Here is an 18889-nt window from a genome sequence, read left to right as displayed (position 1 = left end):
AGAACACAAATTAAGATTTCTAGAAGAATATCTCAGCTCTGTAGGTCCATTCAAGTGACTGGTGGCCAGAACTTTGAAGCTCCAAAAAGCACATAAAGGCAGCATAAACGTAATCCATAAAACTCCGGTGGTTTAATTCATGTCTTCTGAAGCAATCCAATCGATTTTGGGTGAGAACAGACCAAAATATAACTCCTTTTTATCTAACTTCTTTTTCTTGCCATTGCAGTCTCTATGCACGATCATGATTTCAAGCTCGATTACATTTCGTAGAGCTTGACGCATGCGCAGAGTGCTAGATTAGGTCATTTCAGAAGACATGGATTATACCACTAGAGTTTTATGTATTATAGTTTATGCTGCCTTTATGTGCTTTTTGGAGCTTTAAAGTTTTGGTCATCATTCACTTGCATTGTGAGAATATAGAGCTGAGATATTCTTCTAAAATATATGTGTTTGTGTTCGGCAGATGAAAGGAAGTCATACTCTTGGATGGCATGAGGGTGAGAAAATGGTGAGAGAATTTTCATTTTTGGGTGAACCACTCCTTAAAGTAATGGTCATATTGACTAATACTTAAGTTCACCAAACTGTGCAAATCTGCAAACCCAATGTCTCCATTTAAGAATATTATGGTTTTCTAAAGACATTTTTGTGACATGTTTTCATGTATGAATGAGCAGGTCAAAAGGGACTAAATGGTTTATGAGCACTATGTTTAGGCTGTTGTACATTTGGGTAAATAAAAGATGACAGGAGCCCTCCACAACTCAGACAGCTAATATAATTGATGAGGACTGGTCATTCGAGTTATAAAGGTCTTCCTGAATTAATGCTCCCCTTTTGTTTTGTGTCATTGTGGTGATTCAGTCCCTCTAGGAGTCCTCATGCCACCCCCCACTGTTTGGATTGATGTCTGGGGACACAGAACCATCATGCTGTTTTTTTTGTTTTTGTTTTTTGTTTTTTGGCATCAGCAGCACCCAGCAGAATAAAGAAAAACAGAGACTCAATTTTGGGGCCACACTTGTACTAGACCACTTGTATTAAAAAGTGAAACATTTCATATACAATACAAAGCTTGTTTAATGTGTATAATTGTGAATGGCATTGTTTATGTCCTTTCTACTGTCTGTCTTATAAAGTGAAAAAAAGAAAAGAAATAAAAACATGAACATCACCAATCTTCACCTCACAATATTTTGAAGTTCACTGTCAAAAGCGTTAGGTTTTTATAAACAGCAAACATATCACAACCATTTATAAAATGGGGCTGATTTATTCACATAGGCACGACATTTGCATGTGCAAGTATTCCTATGCACAGACAAAATATCAACAGCCAAGACAATAAGTAAAGAAATGCTGAAGAGACAATACTGATCGTGTTAAGGCAAAAGAACATCTTCACAGTACAGCACAAAGCACAATGGCTTACATACACACAGCGATGCAGATCCAGAACATGTTTGATCAACACACACACATACAAACCAGCTTCAGGAGTTAACGTTACCTAATATAAAGTGCTTTCACAAACTATGATTTGTGGGCCTATGTAGTGTGGAGTGTGATCACAACTTATAAAAACCACCTCAAAACTAATCTAAAACTAGTTATCATTTGGCTCCTCATCACTTATTTAGATTTCATATATGGGCATTAAACTGCATTTTGGAGTATATAAGCTTGCATTGTTAATGTTAGACACCAACCAAATGTTAATAATTTACCAATTTCAAACAATGCATTAAATTAGCGGAGTGAATTCTGCTGAATGTATGAAATTATGAATTAAGTTCAAGAGAGGATTTACAGGAAAATTTAGTTAAGTTCAGTTAACGGCATTTGTGGCATAATGTTGATTATCACAAAAGTTAATTTAATCATGTCCCTCCTTTACTTTAAAAAAAGCACAAATCAGTGAGGCACTTACAATGGAAGTGAATGGTGCCAAATACTCAAAATGTATTGCCACAAGACATAAACGATATGACTGTTAACATGATTTTAGTGTGATAAAACAAACCTTTTCTGTGTAAAGTAAAATTTTAAGTTCAAAATTGCAACTTCGTTGTCATGACAACATACCCCATAAACCCTAAAACGAATGTAAAAATTACTATTTAAACAACTCAAATAATACATGAGTTTTAACAGAAGAATTAATGTAAAAGCTTTTATAAAATTATAAACTTCACATTTTTTTGCCTTTAAACCCTCCAAAAATTGGTCCCATTCACTTCCACTTCCAAGTGCCTCACTGGCACTTTTTAACCCCCCCCCCCCCCTTTTTTAAACCCTTCGGTTGGCAATCAAGGAACACTGTAGCTCTTAGGGGAAAAAGTTCTAGGCTCGTGTCGTTTTGATGTTTTGACACTGCATTACAATTTTAAAATACACGTTTTCTGGTATATCACAGTCTCGTAAGTTTTTCTATGAAGTTTTTCTTAACAACTTCTTTGTTAGATACTCCTCCGACGAGGATGTCATGAAGTTTCAGACAAAAAGTTAAAGTTAAGTTGATGTAAATTGGTGTTAAAAGTTTAAACGGGTCAAATTGACCCAGAACTACATTCAAGAAAAGAAGGGGTGTGTCAAAATTATTTTTTGTGGAAATCAACATTATGCCACAAATGTCAGTTGATCTTAATTTATTTCCAGATTAATAACTGCCAGCCTCACGGACGTAAAATGCTAATGGTTCCTGCAACTCGATCAAAATAATTCAAGTGCATATATGAACTCTCAAATGTTCATTTTTGTGCACTTTTAGAGTAAAGTTACACCCCAAACACTAAGTGTGAAAAATATTAGTAGTCAAAGTACCATCACAAAACACAATGCCGAAGAGACTGAGAAAAGGCTTATGGCAGAAGTAGTACTAGCATTATACTGATGTGTTCACACCGAGCACCACTAATGCAACCACAGTGTCTTACAGCAGGAATTACAAAAATAACACCAATCAAAATGAGCATTTGAAAATATTATGAATTAAGTATTGCAGTTTCTAACTGATGTGTGTAAACATCATTCTCCTTTTCCATTAAAAAAAAAATCATTTTTTTCTCTGGAACTACAACACCAATTCTTAAGTTTTGTTTGTATAATAATAAGCCTTTTTCTGGTCTAACTCTTTAAAAAATCTCATTTAAATGAAGTCCTTGCTTTACCTGTGCTCAGTACACTGCAGTTTCCTTTTGAGCATGAGTGAAAGGAAACAAAAAATTGGAATGCACTAAATAACTTGAACTAAAACAAGAGATCAGTAGCATAGCACAAATCATCGCATAAAGACGCATTAATATCAGTTAGTAGTTGAGTCATGTGGTGTCAGTTAAGTTTCTCATCCCTGGAGTAATTCAGTCTGATTGTCTGAGCGCTGGAGAATTATGTCAACTTGATAAAGCCAGTATCCTGGACTCCCATAAAGTCTCATCCAAGACTAAAATGGATTTTTGACTGAGAGAACTAGGCTTACAAACTTTCTCAGACACAGGAGTCCATAGAGTCTTTGTTGGGTTAAACATTTTTATGAACCCAGCAAAGGTGGACACTTTCCATTGTCTGCTCTAAGTTCAGTGGTTGGTTGCCATGATGTCTGAGTTTGAAAGGAGTGTTTTGGGTGAGCTGAAGGTACACGGTTTGGCTGTCTGTCTCTCATTGGTATTCTTGAGTGCAGACCCCTGTCTGTATGTGCAAGTGTCAACATCCTTAGGTTGACAGATCCACACTGTGGCAATTCAGGAAAGTCACTGTCAGAGGTGTCACAGGGTAAAGACTCTGCACTTGAAAACACAAACACACACAGACACGCTCACACACACAACCCTTCTGTCACCTGTACCATAGCCAGTTCTAGCTGCTGTCGTTTTGTCAAACCCTTAAAGGCTGACAGAATGGCATCTTTCTGCCATTATCTGCAAAGACTATAAACACACACTCTCTGTAACTGATGCACACAGTATGGAAGTACACAGATAAAGTGCGTCAAGTGGCTTTAGGACTTCAGGCCCATGAGTGCCATCAGCTGCTCATACACAGTCCAGGCCATGGCAGCCATGAGAGTTCTCCTGAGAGAACGAGGAACCGCTCCCCGAAAGAACCCGCTCAAGCCATGCTCCTGAAATGAGAAGGAGAATCGTGAAACAACATACAAAATGTATTTCATTTCTGTAATGTGATAATTGCCTGTTTGAAGCAGAATATTCAGTAGGAGACAATGTAGGGAGGGACTTGACTTTTTGACTGCATCATGAAAAGTAGAAACATGTTAGGTTAAAATGTAATTGGTAGGGTTGGGAACCGAGTTGCAAACCATTCTTTTAAAATATAGGAACCATATGATTTTCATGACTTTCAGTTCTGTTAACGGTTCGCGAATAAGCATTCTTCCGCCGATGCAGACTGGACACCATACTAAAATATTCTGACGTGTTTCCTGCTACCACACTGCAAAGCGGAGCAGAGCGAAACATACAGCGTGACCAATGTAGTCCGATTCCTAAACGAATGACTCTTATGAGCTGGTTCTTTTGAATCACACTGCACAACATACAGTGCTACCTCCAGAACAAATGACTCTTCTCAGCCATTCATTTTAGTGAACAAAAACATACTAAATCGCATGTCATTAATTTCGTCATGTCAGACTCTTACAAGAGACTTAAATCAGAATAATGAGCGTACTGGATGGTTGTTGATATGACAATGTGTAGTAAAAGATACACATTGACCACGTTTACATGAACAACAGAAAGCGGCTTATTGCGTGAAAGCAGGTTATTGTGAGAAAACAGCGTTCCCGTTTACATGCACTGTTTAAGCGGCATACTCTTTATACTCCCATATACATGCAGCTCGTTCAGTAAGCAGCTTTCTATACAGCAACGTAATGTTTCTGCGACGCTTGTGCAAATAACACATATGGCATCCGAGGAAAACTAATTTGCTTTTTTTCCAGATGTTCCATAGTTGTTGCTGTGTTTGTTTCCTTAACTTACTATTGCGATTCACGACCTGCAGCTGAATTGCGACACAGAAGTGGGGTTTCCCCTCATACATAAAATTCCGGGATTGCCCCAACATATAAGCGCACATGCGGACGTTAGGCATATCTTACATTCATGTGTATAAATGGGTATTGTTTATAGTGCATGTGATTTTCCCACTGAACTCCCAGAAATGTTGAATTCTTTCCGCTGTGTTGACTTGTTGTTGGGCTCCATCCTATGATGTTTGTTATCCCAGTCTGTTCCTTGCACTCGCACTCTTCAAACACCCATCAGAACGCTGCTGATGCATTTACATGGCCACATTAAGCTGCGTTCTCCGAGGGAAACCTAGGTGTGTTAAACCGCTTTCTCTTAATCCCTTAAACGGCTTAATGAAATCCATGTACTTGTTTACATGACGTTTCAGAACGCCACTTTCTACAAAATCCTTGGAATAAACCATTTTCTTAAGTGCATGTAAACGTGGTCAGTGAGATCCACATGAGTTTTGTTGTATTTAGTGTATTTTATAAAAATTAATGAGTAATAAAAGAGTCTGTGTATACATATTTTGTAAGAATCTGTTTTGTTAAAATATGATACCATCTCATTTTTGGGCAACAGGCTGCAGAGGGCAGTGAATCCAATAAGAACTGTATTTCTTATTTCCAAATATTTATTTCTCAAAAGTACTAAAAGTTACTAATCAATAGTTGATGAAACCATTAAGGAACTGGAATCATTAAGAGGAATCAGAACCGGAATCATTAAATGTCTAATAAATCTCATCCTTCATTATTGGGTAGTATTATTTTTCTAAACAAATTAGAAAGATTATAAATGGAAGTTCTTATTTTTTGAGCGAAAGATTATAGCACATAATTTAGAATAACATGCAAAAGACCAGAGTCATTATAAAGAATGTTAACAGGGTGAATCCATGCTGTCTTTAAAATAACTTTTTGTATCTGACATGAGTATCAAAGGTCAATAACACTCAAAAGAATATGTTTGTCTAACTACCACCCATGGAGTCGCGAGTTCGAATCTAGGGTGTACTGAGTGACTCCAGCCAGGTCCCCTTAAGCAACCAAATTAGCCCGGATTCTAGGGAGGGTAGAGTCACATGGGATAACCTCCTTGTGGTCACGATTATGGGTTCTCACTCTCAATGAGGCGCGTGGCAAGTTGTGCATGGATCGCGGAAAGCAGCATGAGCCTCCACATGCTCGGAGTCTCCGCGGTGTCATGCACAACAAGCTATGTGATAAGATGCGTGGATTGACGGTCTCAGAAGCGGAGGCAACTGAGACTTGTCCTCCGCCACCCGGATTGAGGCGAGTAACCGCGCCACAACGAGGACCTGCTAAGTAGTGGGAATTGGGCATTCCAAATTGGGGAGAAAATGGATATATATAAAAAAATAAATAAATAAATAAATGAATGAATATGTTTGTTCTGTGACACTTACCACATAAACGAAGCGTATGGCATCGCTAGTCTTGCGATACAGTGCTGGGCTCACTTGCATGTGGGTTTTTACCACATCTGCTGGTTGAGTGGCCAAAGATGCCAAAATACCAGCCACCACACCACACCCAAAATTAACCAGTGGGACAAAGGATGACGAGCTAATCTCTGAGTGAGGGAGAGAGTGTGTGTGTGTGTGTGTGTGTGTGTGTGTGTGTGAGAGAGAGAGAGAGAGAGAGAGAGAGAGAGAGAAGACATTTGAAACAAATGGGACGATATGTAAATAACAGAATGACCATATCAAATAAATTGTCCTGTAACAACACAATATAAGCTACCTATTTCAAATTACAGCATTTGGTTGTGTGTGTGTGTGTGTGTGTGTGTGTGTGTGTATATATATATATATATATATATATATATGAGAGCACAAACACACAATTACATCATCTTATTAAACTCACCATGTGGTAAAGCCTTTTTGGCCTGGCTGTAGAACATGACATATATGCCAGAGAACGGGACGTCTCGGAGTAGAGTTGCCGTAAGCCCAGAGTAAAGAGCCCTTGGACCCTCGTTCTGACACACACTTTTAAGAGCTCCAGCCACACTAATGTAGTTGTACCGTCCACTCTGAAATAAATCAATCCCATATGTAAATAAAATGGGATATCCTGTTTGTTGGATTCATTTCATAATAGGGTGTTTCATCAACTTTGGGCACTTTTAACAGTGGAATTTACTCCTTTGTCTTGCTAAGGCAAATTTCATAGATAACATTTGATGTATCCAATATACACAAAATTAACAATTATTTTTACACTTTTTGTATAATTTGGCATTGATTAGAATTGATGCTCACTGAAAATATTCAACTCACAAGTGATATTAACTTTGAATTTCTTATTCGCATATTTAATCTTAAGCATGATCTTAACTGACTCTTTTGTCAACTTGGTTAAAAAATATACTAACTTTTAAAAATCTTTATCTGAAGCATAATTATTTGGTGTGGTGGAAATGACTCCACAACAGTGGGACAATTGTAATTTCTGAAAAAATAATAAATAAATAAAATTATATAAAAATCACAAAATAAATATTAAAATAGTTTATATAGATTTAAACATTAGTTATATTAAACAATTTAGTATAGAAGGTCTGGCTCTAGGACAAGGCTAAAACAGTAAAATCGAAATAAAAAAGCATTTGAAAAGTGTACCAAAAACAAAAAATGAAGACCTGGTAAAATTATTTTAGATGATCTTCAGTTTAAATGGGACATTCATAAATATATATATATATATATTTGGGTCATGAAAGTGCCCAAAGTTGAAAAAACATGCCATAAATCTTATTTAGGTCTACTTTTAAATAAAGGCAAATTAATATTAGTAAATAAACAGAAATATACAGAAGAATATTAATTGTATTTCCATTTTCAAAGCTAGTTTCAGCTGTGCTCAATGTCCCTCACCTCAAAACGAGTCTTAATGACTGTTATGGGAAGCATGGCCACGCCTGCCACGCAACGAGCACCCGCCCCTAGCAACACTGCCTCCCCAGCGCCTGGAGAGCCTTCCTGGAAGAAATGCTGCTTCAGTGAGTAAAATGTGCTGAAGTAGATCCCTACACCAGGGATACAGCGCATAAACGACTGCAAGAAAGAAAGAGAGAAACATTGAAACATTTTGACTTAATATTAAGCAACAAACAACAGGTGTCAATAAAGTGTAGTTTGTTATGAATATGTAATTATGTATCACTGAGACTTTAAGCCTTAGCCCTGCTAGCATAGACCATGGAGTAGATGCCAAATTCAATTTTCCTGTTCAATTTGTTAAATGTCTGTCAATATGTCTTACTGTATGTCTTAAAGGGATAGTTTGCTAAAAATGAACAATTTCTCATCATTTACACACCTTGATGTTGTTACAAACTTGAATAATCTTGTTTGTTCCATGGAACACAAAAGAAGATGTTAGGAGAATGTTAGCCTTAGTCCCCATTCACTTGCACTGAATGGTAAAAAGAAGCAATGAAAGTGTATGGCGACTGAGGCTAACATTCTTCCTAACATCTCCTTCTGTGATCCACAGAATAAAGAAAGTCAAACAGGCTTGGATCGACATTCCAGGTGAGTAAATATTCACAGGTCCCAGATCAGATAAGTTTTTACTGTCCACTGGAAATTTGTGTAGTTCGAAAGGCATATTTTCAATGTTTCGTCAGGTTCCCCGGGACATCCAGAACTTCCATCCTTCACAGCCTTGTTGTCATTTGCACTAAATAAAATATGGCAACTTCTCTAACTACAACAGCACTTAAGAACAAAATGAGCCTCAGCTAGCGCACTGTACTCACCGGTGAAACCCCCTTCCAGAGGCCAAGCATCTTCTCCGTGCGTATCACGTTCAAAAAGACTGTAATCATTCCCACTTTAGGAGCACTAAGAGACAATGTGAGAGAGACAGAAATAGAAATATTCATGGGCTTGGACATGGCCTGAGTGACAAAGAAGGTGTAAACAGACAAAAAAAAAACAAAAAACCTGTGCATTTTAGATTCTCAACATGCTGTGCATAACAGAAATTCATGAGGACATAAAAATTGTCATGGGTAACGTGCTATTCTCTGCAGAGATAAGAGAGGGGCAGACAGTTTAATAATAGAGACAGTGTCACACCCACACTGCATACAGAGACACAGAGAGGGCACAGTTATATAAACACAGACAGGCACACAAACACTCAAAACGCATCTTACTATAAAATTGAGTCTACACACTCCCTTTTGCCACAACAACCGAAAATAACAAGCTAAATCATTTACTCTAGTCTGAGAGCACTCGCAGAGTAGCGGTAATGCAGATACGTGCCTAAATAGTAAAATTTCACACTTCTGAATTTAGTTAAAATGCAAATCAGTACGGTTCCCACTGAAGTTTAATAATTAAGGTTGGGGCTTTGTTCAAATCCCTTACCCGAGTATGAGCAATAGTAATAAGAATGCTTATTAAGAACTAAATTATGACACATTAAGTCAAACATAAACTGCAGGACCAAGCATGCACAATCCGTGTGATCATATTGATATTTGTCAATATTCGTTTTGTCTTTTATCGTGTCAATCTGGTATTAGACTCAAATCTGAGTTTATTTTTCACAACTAAAACAGTATCTTTTTTTATACCAGGTTTCAAAAGTACTAAACTGCTATCCATCAGTTATCACAAAAATAATTATTGGTAATGGTATCTGACAAAATGTCTATATGGTCTCTTCCCTAGACAGGACTAAAATCAATTTACGTTTATGTTTGACATACTAATTAGCCCATGTCAGAAGGCCAAAATAAACGATCATGCACATTATATCATGTGTATTATCTGTCAATCATGTCCTGAAACCCAGCTCTGACACCTAATGCCAAACAAAGATCAATTAGACACAAGGACTGCAGCCTAACTGCAGGCTTATGTCTAGACGCGAGTTGACAGTGTCTCACCCCGGGTGCATGTTGTTCTGCAGAGTCTGTAGTCTGGTCTTCACCAGATCCAGCGGCTGGAACAGCAGAGTGGAGCAAGTGCCACTGAGAGAGCCGCAAATAAATGCCTTCAGGGCAGGATGAGCCTGAGAGAACAAACCCAGAAATACAGAATTTAAGAAAATGAGAACTGAAAGGGAGGACAAATGTTGAAGCAAGAGAAGAATAAGAATGGGTGGTCAGACAATGCAGGATGAAAGCAGAAGAGAAGTGAAAAGATTGTGAGAAAAAGAATGGAAGAATAAGAAGAAAGTTCAGAACACAATTAAAGGCAACACATTAAAGGGGCCATATGCAACAATCTCACTATCTTTAACTATTAATCTTTTAAGTCCACTTGTAAATTTGAGATTATTTATAGTCATAAATTACTTTTGCATGACCTTTTTCATCCTCTCAATGACCCTTAAAATCAAACAGTGCCAAAGGTCTCTATGATCAACTTAAGCTTGCGATACTCTTGGGAAACCCAGCCCAGGTTGTTTTGCTTCTGTAACTTTAAAGATAAAGTGTCTAATTTCTGTGCCACTAGCATCATCAAACAGAATTGCAAAAATAATAGAATCAAAAAGGTTTCTGGAATACTTCCCCATCTTTCACTGGCTTACAAACAGACAGTCCCGCACCAAGCTCACACCATTCGTTGAGCCAATGTTGCTGTGTCAGGATGGTCGTGAAAGTTGACAGCGCTACAGAGCCACTGTGTTACACTTTGAGGGAATCAACCTATAGATAACTCTAGGAGAAAATATTTTAACATCAAATAAATTACACACATTACCTTTAAGACTTGCATGTAAATGACCTCTGATAAGATTGTCTGACCTTTGCAAACCTATGTAAAAGAGTGCAACAGTGCCCGCCCACTTTATCAGCCGCCTTAGTTCCGGAAATATTTTTTAAATTAATTTTCCCATAGGGATTTTTTGGTTTTTGGTTGTTGATTATAATTATAGAAACAATCTATTTTAAGTTTACTGCGAAATATTCTGATGTGTACTTAAATATTTGTACATTTAATTTAAGAGTAAAAGGGAGAATGACTCAATTGCGTCATGGAAGTGAGTGGTGGCTGCTGGGCTCATTTGGCGGGCTTTTTTTCTCTGATTGGTGGATCTTTCTCTGCTGGACCAGACATTTTTAATCCCTGAAGTTGAAATAACACAAACTGGTGGCTTCAACAGAGGCATAGACCATTGATAAACAACATTGGAGCTCATGGTAGGCCTGCCTTTAAAGGTTATCTTTAAAATCAATTTGCCTATGTTTTAATTATCGATTTGTTTCTTACACCAACCTATCGGTTTTCTTCAGAAGACATTAATTGATCGACTGGAGTCGTACAGATTACATTTATGCTGCCTAAATATGCCTTTTGGACCATAGCCAGCAGTCTGATGGCACCCGTTTACTTACATTATAAGGACCTACAGAGCTTCAACATTTTTCTAAAAATCTTAATTTGTGTTCTGCTGTAGAAAGACAGTCGTAAACATCTGGGATGGCATCAGAGTAAGTGAATAATGAGAGAATTTTCATTTTTGGGTGAACTAAATTCCGTTTAAGCTAAATTGACAGTATTTGTGGCATAATGTTGATTACCACAAAAAATATTTTCTCACAGTAACAGTGAGGCATTTAAAATGGAAGTGAATGAGGCCAATTTTTGGACGGTTTAAAGGCAGATATGTGAAGCTGTGAAATGTAAAAGCACTTACATTAATTCTTCTGTTAAAGCTCATGTATTATTTGAGCTGTAAATTTGTTTAAATAATTTTTACAGTCGTTATAGGGTTTGTTGACATTATTTCATCATGGCAACAAAGTTGTAAAATTGGCTATAACTTTACAAAAAAAAAAAAAAAAAAGATTAGTAAGCGATTTTATCACACTAAAATCATGTAAACATGCATATTGTTTTAGTCTTGTGGCTAAACTTTTGAAACAGTGAGTATTTTAACTTTTACGGATTGGCCCCATTTAATTCCATTGTAAGTGCCTCACTGTAATCCAGATTTTTGCTTTTTTTAAGACAAGGAGGTGCAAGTCAAAATAAATTTTTGTGGCAAAGTGGCATTCATACTGATCACAAAGTATAGCCAGGACATTACTGATGTAAAAAAACAGCACCTTCACTATTTGAAAAAAGTAATTTTTGATCAAATCTAGACAGGCCCCATTTCTAGCAGTCATCACTCCAACACTTTATCCTTGAGTAATCATGCTAAATTGCTAATTTGGTACTAGAAAATCACTTGCCATTATATCAAACACTGCTGAAAGCTATTTGGTTCGTTAAATGAAGCTTAACATTGTCTTTGTTTTTGTTTTTGAGTTGCCACAGTATGCAATAGACTGGCATGACTTAAGGTTAATATTAGGTCAAAAATGGCAAAAAAGAAACGGCTTTCTCTAGAAACTCGTCAGTCAATCAATGTTTTGAGGAGTGAAGGCTATACAATGCTTGAAATTGCCAAAAAACAGAAGATTTCATACAAAGGTGTACACTACAGTCTTCAAAGACAAAGGACAACTGGCTCTAATAAGGACAGAAAGAGAAGAGGAAGGCCAGATGTACAACTAAACAAGAGGATAAGTACATCAGAGTCTCTAGTTTGAGAAATAGACGCCTCACATGTCCTCAGCTGACAGCTTCATTGAATTCTACCCGCTCAACGCCAGTTTCATGTACAACAGTAAAGAAGACTCAGGGGTGCAGGTTTTATGGGAAAAATTGCAAAGAAAAAGCCACTTTTGAAACAGAAAAGCAAAAAGAAAAGGTTAGAGTGGGCAAAAAAACACAGACATTGGACAACAGATAATTGGTAAAAGAGTGTTATGGATCTTAACCCCATTGAGCTCTTGTGGGATCAGCTAGACTGTAAGGTGCGTGAGAAGTGCCCGACAAGACAGCCACATCTATGGCAAGTGCTACAGGAAGGGTGGGGTGAAATGTCACCTGAGTATCTGGACAAACTGACAGCTAGAATGCCAAGGATCTGCAAAACTGTCACTGCTGCACATGGATGATTTATTTTTATGAGAACTCTTTGAAGTAGTTTTAGAAGTTCTGAACATTTTTCTCAAATTGTAATAGTAATTTTTCACGTTATTAATGTCCTGACTATACATTGTGATCAGTTGAATGCCACTTTAGTGAATAAAACTTAAAAGTACCAATTTCTTTCCATAAGAGCAAAATCTGTACATTATTCCAAACTTCTGGCCACCAATGTACATTTAGAAGCAAAATATTTGACTTTTATTGTAAAATATCCAGATATTTACAAATATATAAGCAGTCTGACAATGTAGAGAGACTGACTCTATTGCATCATTCACAGTGCCTCATGGGAGTGAATGATCGCTCCATATTCTTATTTTTATTTTTTTTTGCCGTGATTCTTTGATTGATGAATTTTGTATTCTCAGGATCATGGGTAGTCTATTTCTTCACCGGGAATTATGCTATCTAACAAGAATTTATTAATTTTTTCTCCCAATTTGGAATGCCCAATTCTCAATGCGCTCCAAGTCCTTGTGGTAACGTAGTGACTCGCCTCAATCTGGGTGGCGGAGGACGAATCTCAGTTGCCTCCGCGTCTGAGACGTCAATCCGTGCATCTTATCACGTGGCTTGTTGAGAGCGTTACTGCGGAGACGTAGCGCGTGTGGAGGCTTCACACTATTCTCCGCAGCATCCACGCACAACTCACCATGAGAGCGAACCACATTATAGCGACCACGAGGAGGTTACCCCATGTTACTCTACCCTCCCTAGCAACCGGGCCAATTTGGTTGCTTAGGAGACCTGGCTGGAGTCACTCAGCATGCCCTGGTTTCGAACTCGCGACTCCAGGGATGGCAGTCAGCGTCTTTACTCGCTGAGCTACCCAGGCCCCTATTTAACAAGATTTTTAAAAATTAAGCTGAATTAACGCAGATTGATGGCTTCAACAGAAGCATACAGTATACCATCGGTTTTATGAGACTGTTCTCTATTCAGTCGTTAATCAGGTCAGACCAAGTTGGTCAACAGGCAGGCTAAATATGTGTCATGTTAATGTACTCATGGTGATGATGTCACAAAACTGTTATGATTTAATATATGTATTTGCAGCTTAGTTAACATAAATGGTCTAGGTGAACTGAGAAGGAAGCAGTTTGTTTGGAATATTAGAATAGCACTTGAAATTTTACATTTCAAAAGGAAAATCCTGTTTTCCATTATATGCCCCCTTTAACAGCCTTGGATACAAAAACTGCCTTTATTTTCTCAAGCAGTCACCACTTACTGCACGAACACCACAAAATACCACAGTGAGCAACACTGACACCCCAGATAAAAGGATATTCTCTTTTTCTCAGGCACTGAATATCCAACCTGGATATTTATCCTATATTTGGTGCCCTGCAGAGACACCAAACCTTACAATACACTGTTCCATTTGCATGTGAATTTATGCAAATACAAAACAATACATTGTATATTGCAAGGTCAAAACAAATTGACCATAATTGTGAATCACAACCACTACAGATGTACAACCACACACTGAAACATTCAGCATCAACACAATCATACTAACATGCACATCACGACTTGAGTGCTGCTGACAGGTTCCTCCGAGTGCTGAGATTCATACAGAAGCATGAAAACAGCAGACACGAGTGACCATGGTGGGCAGACACACACACAGCTGTGCAAAAATACACAAAACACACACTATATGGAAAACCCACAGAAATACACAGTGAGGCACTGACTAATCTGCCCTACCTTTCCCAGGCTGATGGCAGATTTGGGCTGTGGGTCCTTTTTCTCTTGCATCTCTCTTTCTCTCACTCTTTCTGTTGCAGCTAACAGCACATGACAGAATAAGCCCCCATCTCTCTCCTTTCTCAAACACAGTGCCCAGCAATCTCTCTTTCCCCCCTCCCACCCACAGCAGGAGACTCAATGGTTTAATCCACAAGCTTCCATGCTTGCCGTTCTCAGCTCTGCTTCTCCGCACTCCTTATCGTTCCCTCGCGCCAATTTCACAATCTCACTCCCTGTTTGCATTCATTCTCACCACATCATCATGTCTTTTGAGCACATCGTGAGTCATACAGTTGCCAAAGGCATATGTGTTTGTGTTTGTGTTTGTTCGTGAGCATGTGACAGAGAGAATGTGGGTCATTATTTGGATGCATGTATCCTATACTTGAAACATGGGTTCAGCATGATTGCACAGCAAAGTAAAATAATGAATTTTAGATCTTAATATGCTCTTTCCACTAAAATGGGTTAGACGTGTGTGTTCATCATTCAATGCACCCTCTCTCTGACTTCTAATTTTCAAGAGAAACGACAAACAGTAGTCTGATTCCTCATTCTCTACCTAGAAAAAAAATGTCCTTGAAATATGATAAGTCACATATTAATGCAGATGTTGATGTTACATGCAATCAACAGTGTGGATTAATTATTACAACATCTTCCAATTTATTAACTAGACAGATTAGTGATAAGCCTGTTGAATCAACCTTAATATTAGAGAGGAGGGAAAAAAAGACTCACCAGGGCAATCTCCATTGCAGATGGAGAGGAGGATGATGAAGATGAAGGTTGCGCAGAAGAAGAGCTCAACTCCCTCCTTTCTTTCTCCTGTATGGCCGTTGTGATGTCTGGCACTTTAATGCTTCCAGAATGCACGAGAGACATTTAATACCCAACCTGATCAAAAAAGCACTACTAATATCAGACAAAATCAAGCATGCATTAAAGAGAAACTGGAATGAGGTGTATTAAAGCTCATAATCACTCTAGTAGAAACACAATTGACTGGTGGTTGTTAAAAGAGAGTCTGTCAGCAAGATTTAAGGGTGTTTAAAGTATAATACCTGTCTGTTAAGGACCGAAGAGGAAGAATGACTGAGGGATGGTCTTCATCTTTTCTAATTCTCGCTCTTTCTGTCACTCCATGCACACATCTGGTTGAAGAGCAAGAGGCGAGAACAGACGATTTAGACACAGATAATCACCATTTATTAAATGGAATTTAACGTAGAAGTGTTCAAATATGCAGTGTATCACTAATGTAAAAATGTAAATACATATTTAAGTACCAATCCAGATATGAGGACAAGCTAATGCTAATGTCTCTCGCGACTGTGGTGACCCAACATAACGTATTGCAAATATTCATCAACTGTTTATCACTTATCCTATATTGTTTTCCACATAATATACTAAACTGACACAAAGACACTAAACTATTGGAAAAGAAAGCTGGACAACAGCACGTCAGCTGATTTCTGTCAGTTAGCCGGTTTTGCTAGCACTGCTGTCACCGTTGACTTTAACTTACATATATTTCTGACCCGCTTTTTCCTGTATAACACTGCGTTTTTGGTCTAAACGGCCGATAAATTATGACAGGACGGTCAAATTCCAGGTGAAACGGTTGGCGAATGCGTAACACAAGAGTTTTCGATATTACATTCCTCTGCGGAGACCTGCAGGACCTTGAGTTTAGAGTTACGCTTGCGTAAGAAAGTTCTGCGTCGTTTACGTAAAGGAATTTTCTTTCCATAACACCTCCGTAGTCTCCAGAACGACGTGTAAACCGGTTTCAGCTCGATTATTCCAGCGGTGTCGGTGTTTTGTCGAAGTCTGTTCCCCGGTTAGTGTTCCCCATATTGCCGTTAAACATTAAACATAGAAGGTAACAGACTTCGACACTAACCTAAGGAGAAACAGACTTCGACAGCGCCGTTGTACATTAAACATAGGGGAAACATATAGACTCCTATGTTTAACCTTTTGTGCATCAATAAAAAAAAAGTTACTCAGAGGTCCTTAGAAGACAAAAATGTCCACGTCAAAAAACTGCAATAATAATATTATATATTAATATTATTTTCCACTTTCAATTAGTTAATTGTTTTAACCAACATCAGTCCTGATCAAAACTACCAAATATTCATTCATTTTCAGGATTTTAACCCTTTAAATGCCAATTTGTTTACATAATGCCACGGTTGAATTTTACACACACATACACACATTTTTCAATACACACATACAAAACACACTCACACAATTTTAGCTGCATCATTTATTCAACTGGCCTGCAGTGCTCTATAATACAGCAAACAGAAAATAGGAAAAAAGCATGTATTTGCTCCATAGGCTAAACATGAGAAAAATGGCGCTATCTGGTGGAAAATATTACAAATTTTAATTTTGAAGCCAGGGCTCTGCAATGAAAGCATAATATATCAGAATGCATGATTTTATTCTTTAATGGCACTGGGATCAAATATTGCCGTTTTAATGGGTTTCAATGGGTACAAGTTTGTCCTGAAGGTCCTGAGTGTAACTATTTTGTGTACACAGTGTATCATAGATGTATTTTTGGAACTGAGGTTGAAATATCAAAATTCCCCCAAAAATACACACCTTTGGAAAAATGTATGCTGTTGGCATTAACACAGCCAAAATGATCGAAAAAACAAAAATGAAAAAGACAAATGTCCCGTAGGTCGCATAAGGGTTAATGTTTAATGGCACTAAGAGGAAACAGGGGGAACAGACTTCAACACAACACCGGTGCCACGCGCTCGCTCCGGTAGGGACATACGAGATGCGCGAGGCCAGATGCCCCCCAGTGGAAACTGATGCAAATGTATTTCCAACTCCTAAAGGGATATATTTCATGATAACCGCCACCATTACATCTATTATTTGTAAGAAATGGTGTAAAAAAATTGAATTATGAATTGTGTTGAAATGTAGTTTTAGCAACACAAAGTGTAATTGCACTCACCAATTATTACTAGCTTTGATCATATGGACCCCTCATGTTCCACATCAGAATCAAACATATGAAGAGCCTTTTGAGCTGAATTATAAACAAATTCAGAAGACTAATCATTTTAATTTACTAATCTGTTTTTGGATTAAAGAATTATCTTAAAGTAAAACACATTACTGGTGCAGACCCACTAGCTCATGCTCAAGGGCATAAATGGTTTTTGGAAGACCCCTTCTGGGCAGATATTAAAACAAAATCTTCATTTGTGTTGTGCAGATGAAAGAGTCATACACATCTGGGATGGCATGAGGGTGAGTAAATGAGAAGAGAATTTTAATTTTTGGGTGAACTATCCCTTTAAGCTTCTCTTAGCCCATACTTGTCTCAGTAGTAAATCTTGGAGGTTATGCAGTTTCATGGCCCTTTAAGAGGACACCCTACCAAATGTTTGAGAGTTAGGCCATGACATCTTCCTCTCCTTGGTCTATAGAAATGCATGACATTATTGTATTTGATGTGCTGAATTATAATAAATACATATATAATAAACTTATCGTGTTTTGTATACACCAAATATTATATTGGCATTGAAAAAAGCAAAATTGTAAGCTTTTGTTTGCTGGGTTTCAGGAGGTTCTAATAAGATGAAGTCATGATACAGAAGCATGTAATGTAAAACAATGATGTCTTTTATACATGACAGCCTAGGCTGTCATGTATAAAAGGTACATATAAATATCAGCTCACTTGCTTACAAAAAAAGTGTATCACTATTTTTCAAAGCTCAGTGTTTATTACGGTGGGCACGAATGTAATGATGATTGATATATACCTCAAAAGCCTGTTGTATCATATTTGATGCATACATTTCAACATGATTTTTCTTAATTATATACAAAATTTGAAGGAAGCACTATTTGCTTTCAGCAAATACTCGTTTTGAAACCTCAGTAACAATGATAGTTAATTGTAATCTATCAAAATCAGCAAAGATTTCACTGGAAAAGTACATGTGTTGCAATACGATGGCAGCTGTATTGAAAAATGATATTACAAGGTCTTTTACTTCCAGAA

The 18889-nt window shown here is 37.6% G+C and overlaps 1 protein-coding gene across 5 annotated transcripts; it reads right to left on the bottom strand.

The window, feature by feature from the left end:
• Positions 1-1068: 1068 nt before the first annotated feature.
• On the bottom strand, positions 1069-16562 carry LOC127449094 (mitochondrial glycine transporter B). 5 transcript variants are annotated; one of them, XM_051712254.1, is made up of 10 exons: positions 16367-16562; positions 15900-15989; positions 15577-15697; positions 14794-14873; positions 9975-10099; positions 8832-8916; positions 7945-8124; positions 6932-7100; positions 6469-6635; positions 1069-4126 (listed from the first exon to the last, which is right to left on the bottom strand). In XM_051712254.1, exons 4-10 carry the CDS (start codon positions 14842-14844, stop codon positions 4004-4006), a joined length of 900 nt encoding a protein of 299 aa, XP_051568214.1. In that variant the 5' UTR covers positions 14845-14873; positions 15577-15697; positions 15900-15989; positions 16367-16562; the 3' UTR covers positions 1069-4003. The 5 variants fall into 5 exon arrangements, with proteins under 5 accessions (XP_051568214.1, XP_051568212.1, XP_051568213.1 ...); XM_051712252.1 differs by lacking the exon at positions 14794-14873 and having other exon boundaries at positions 15577-15732; XM_051712253.1 differs by having other exon boundaries at positions 14794-15697.
• Between the last annotated feature and the right edge of the window lie 2327 nt (positions 16563-18889).

Source organism: Myxocyprinus asiaticus, chromosome 12 (assembly GCF_019703515.2).
Source record: "Myxocyprinus asiaticus isolate MX2 ecotype Aquarium Trade chromosome 12, UBuf_Myxa_2, whole genome shotgun sequence".
Classification (NCBI taxonomy): domain Eukaryota; kingdom Metazoa; phylum Chordata; class Actinopteri; order Cypriniformes; family Catostomidae; genus Myxocyprinus; species Myxocyprinus asiaticus.
This window is presented reverse-complemented; position numbering and strand designations above follow the sequence as displayed.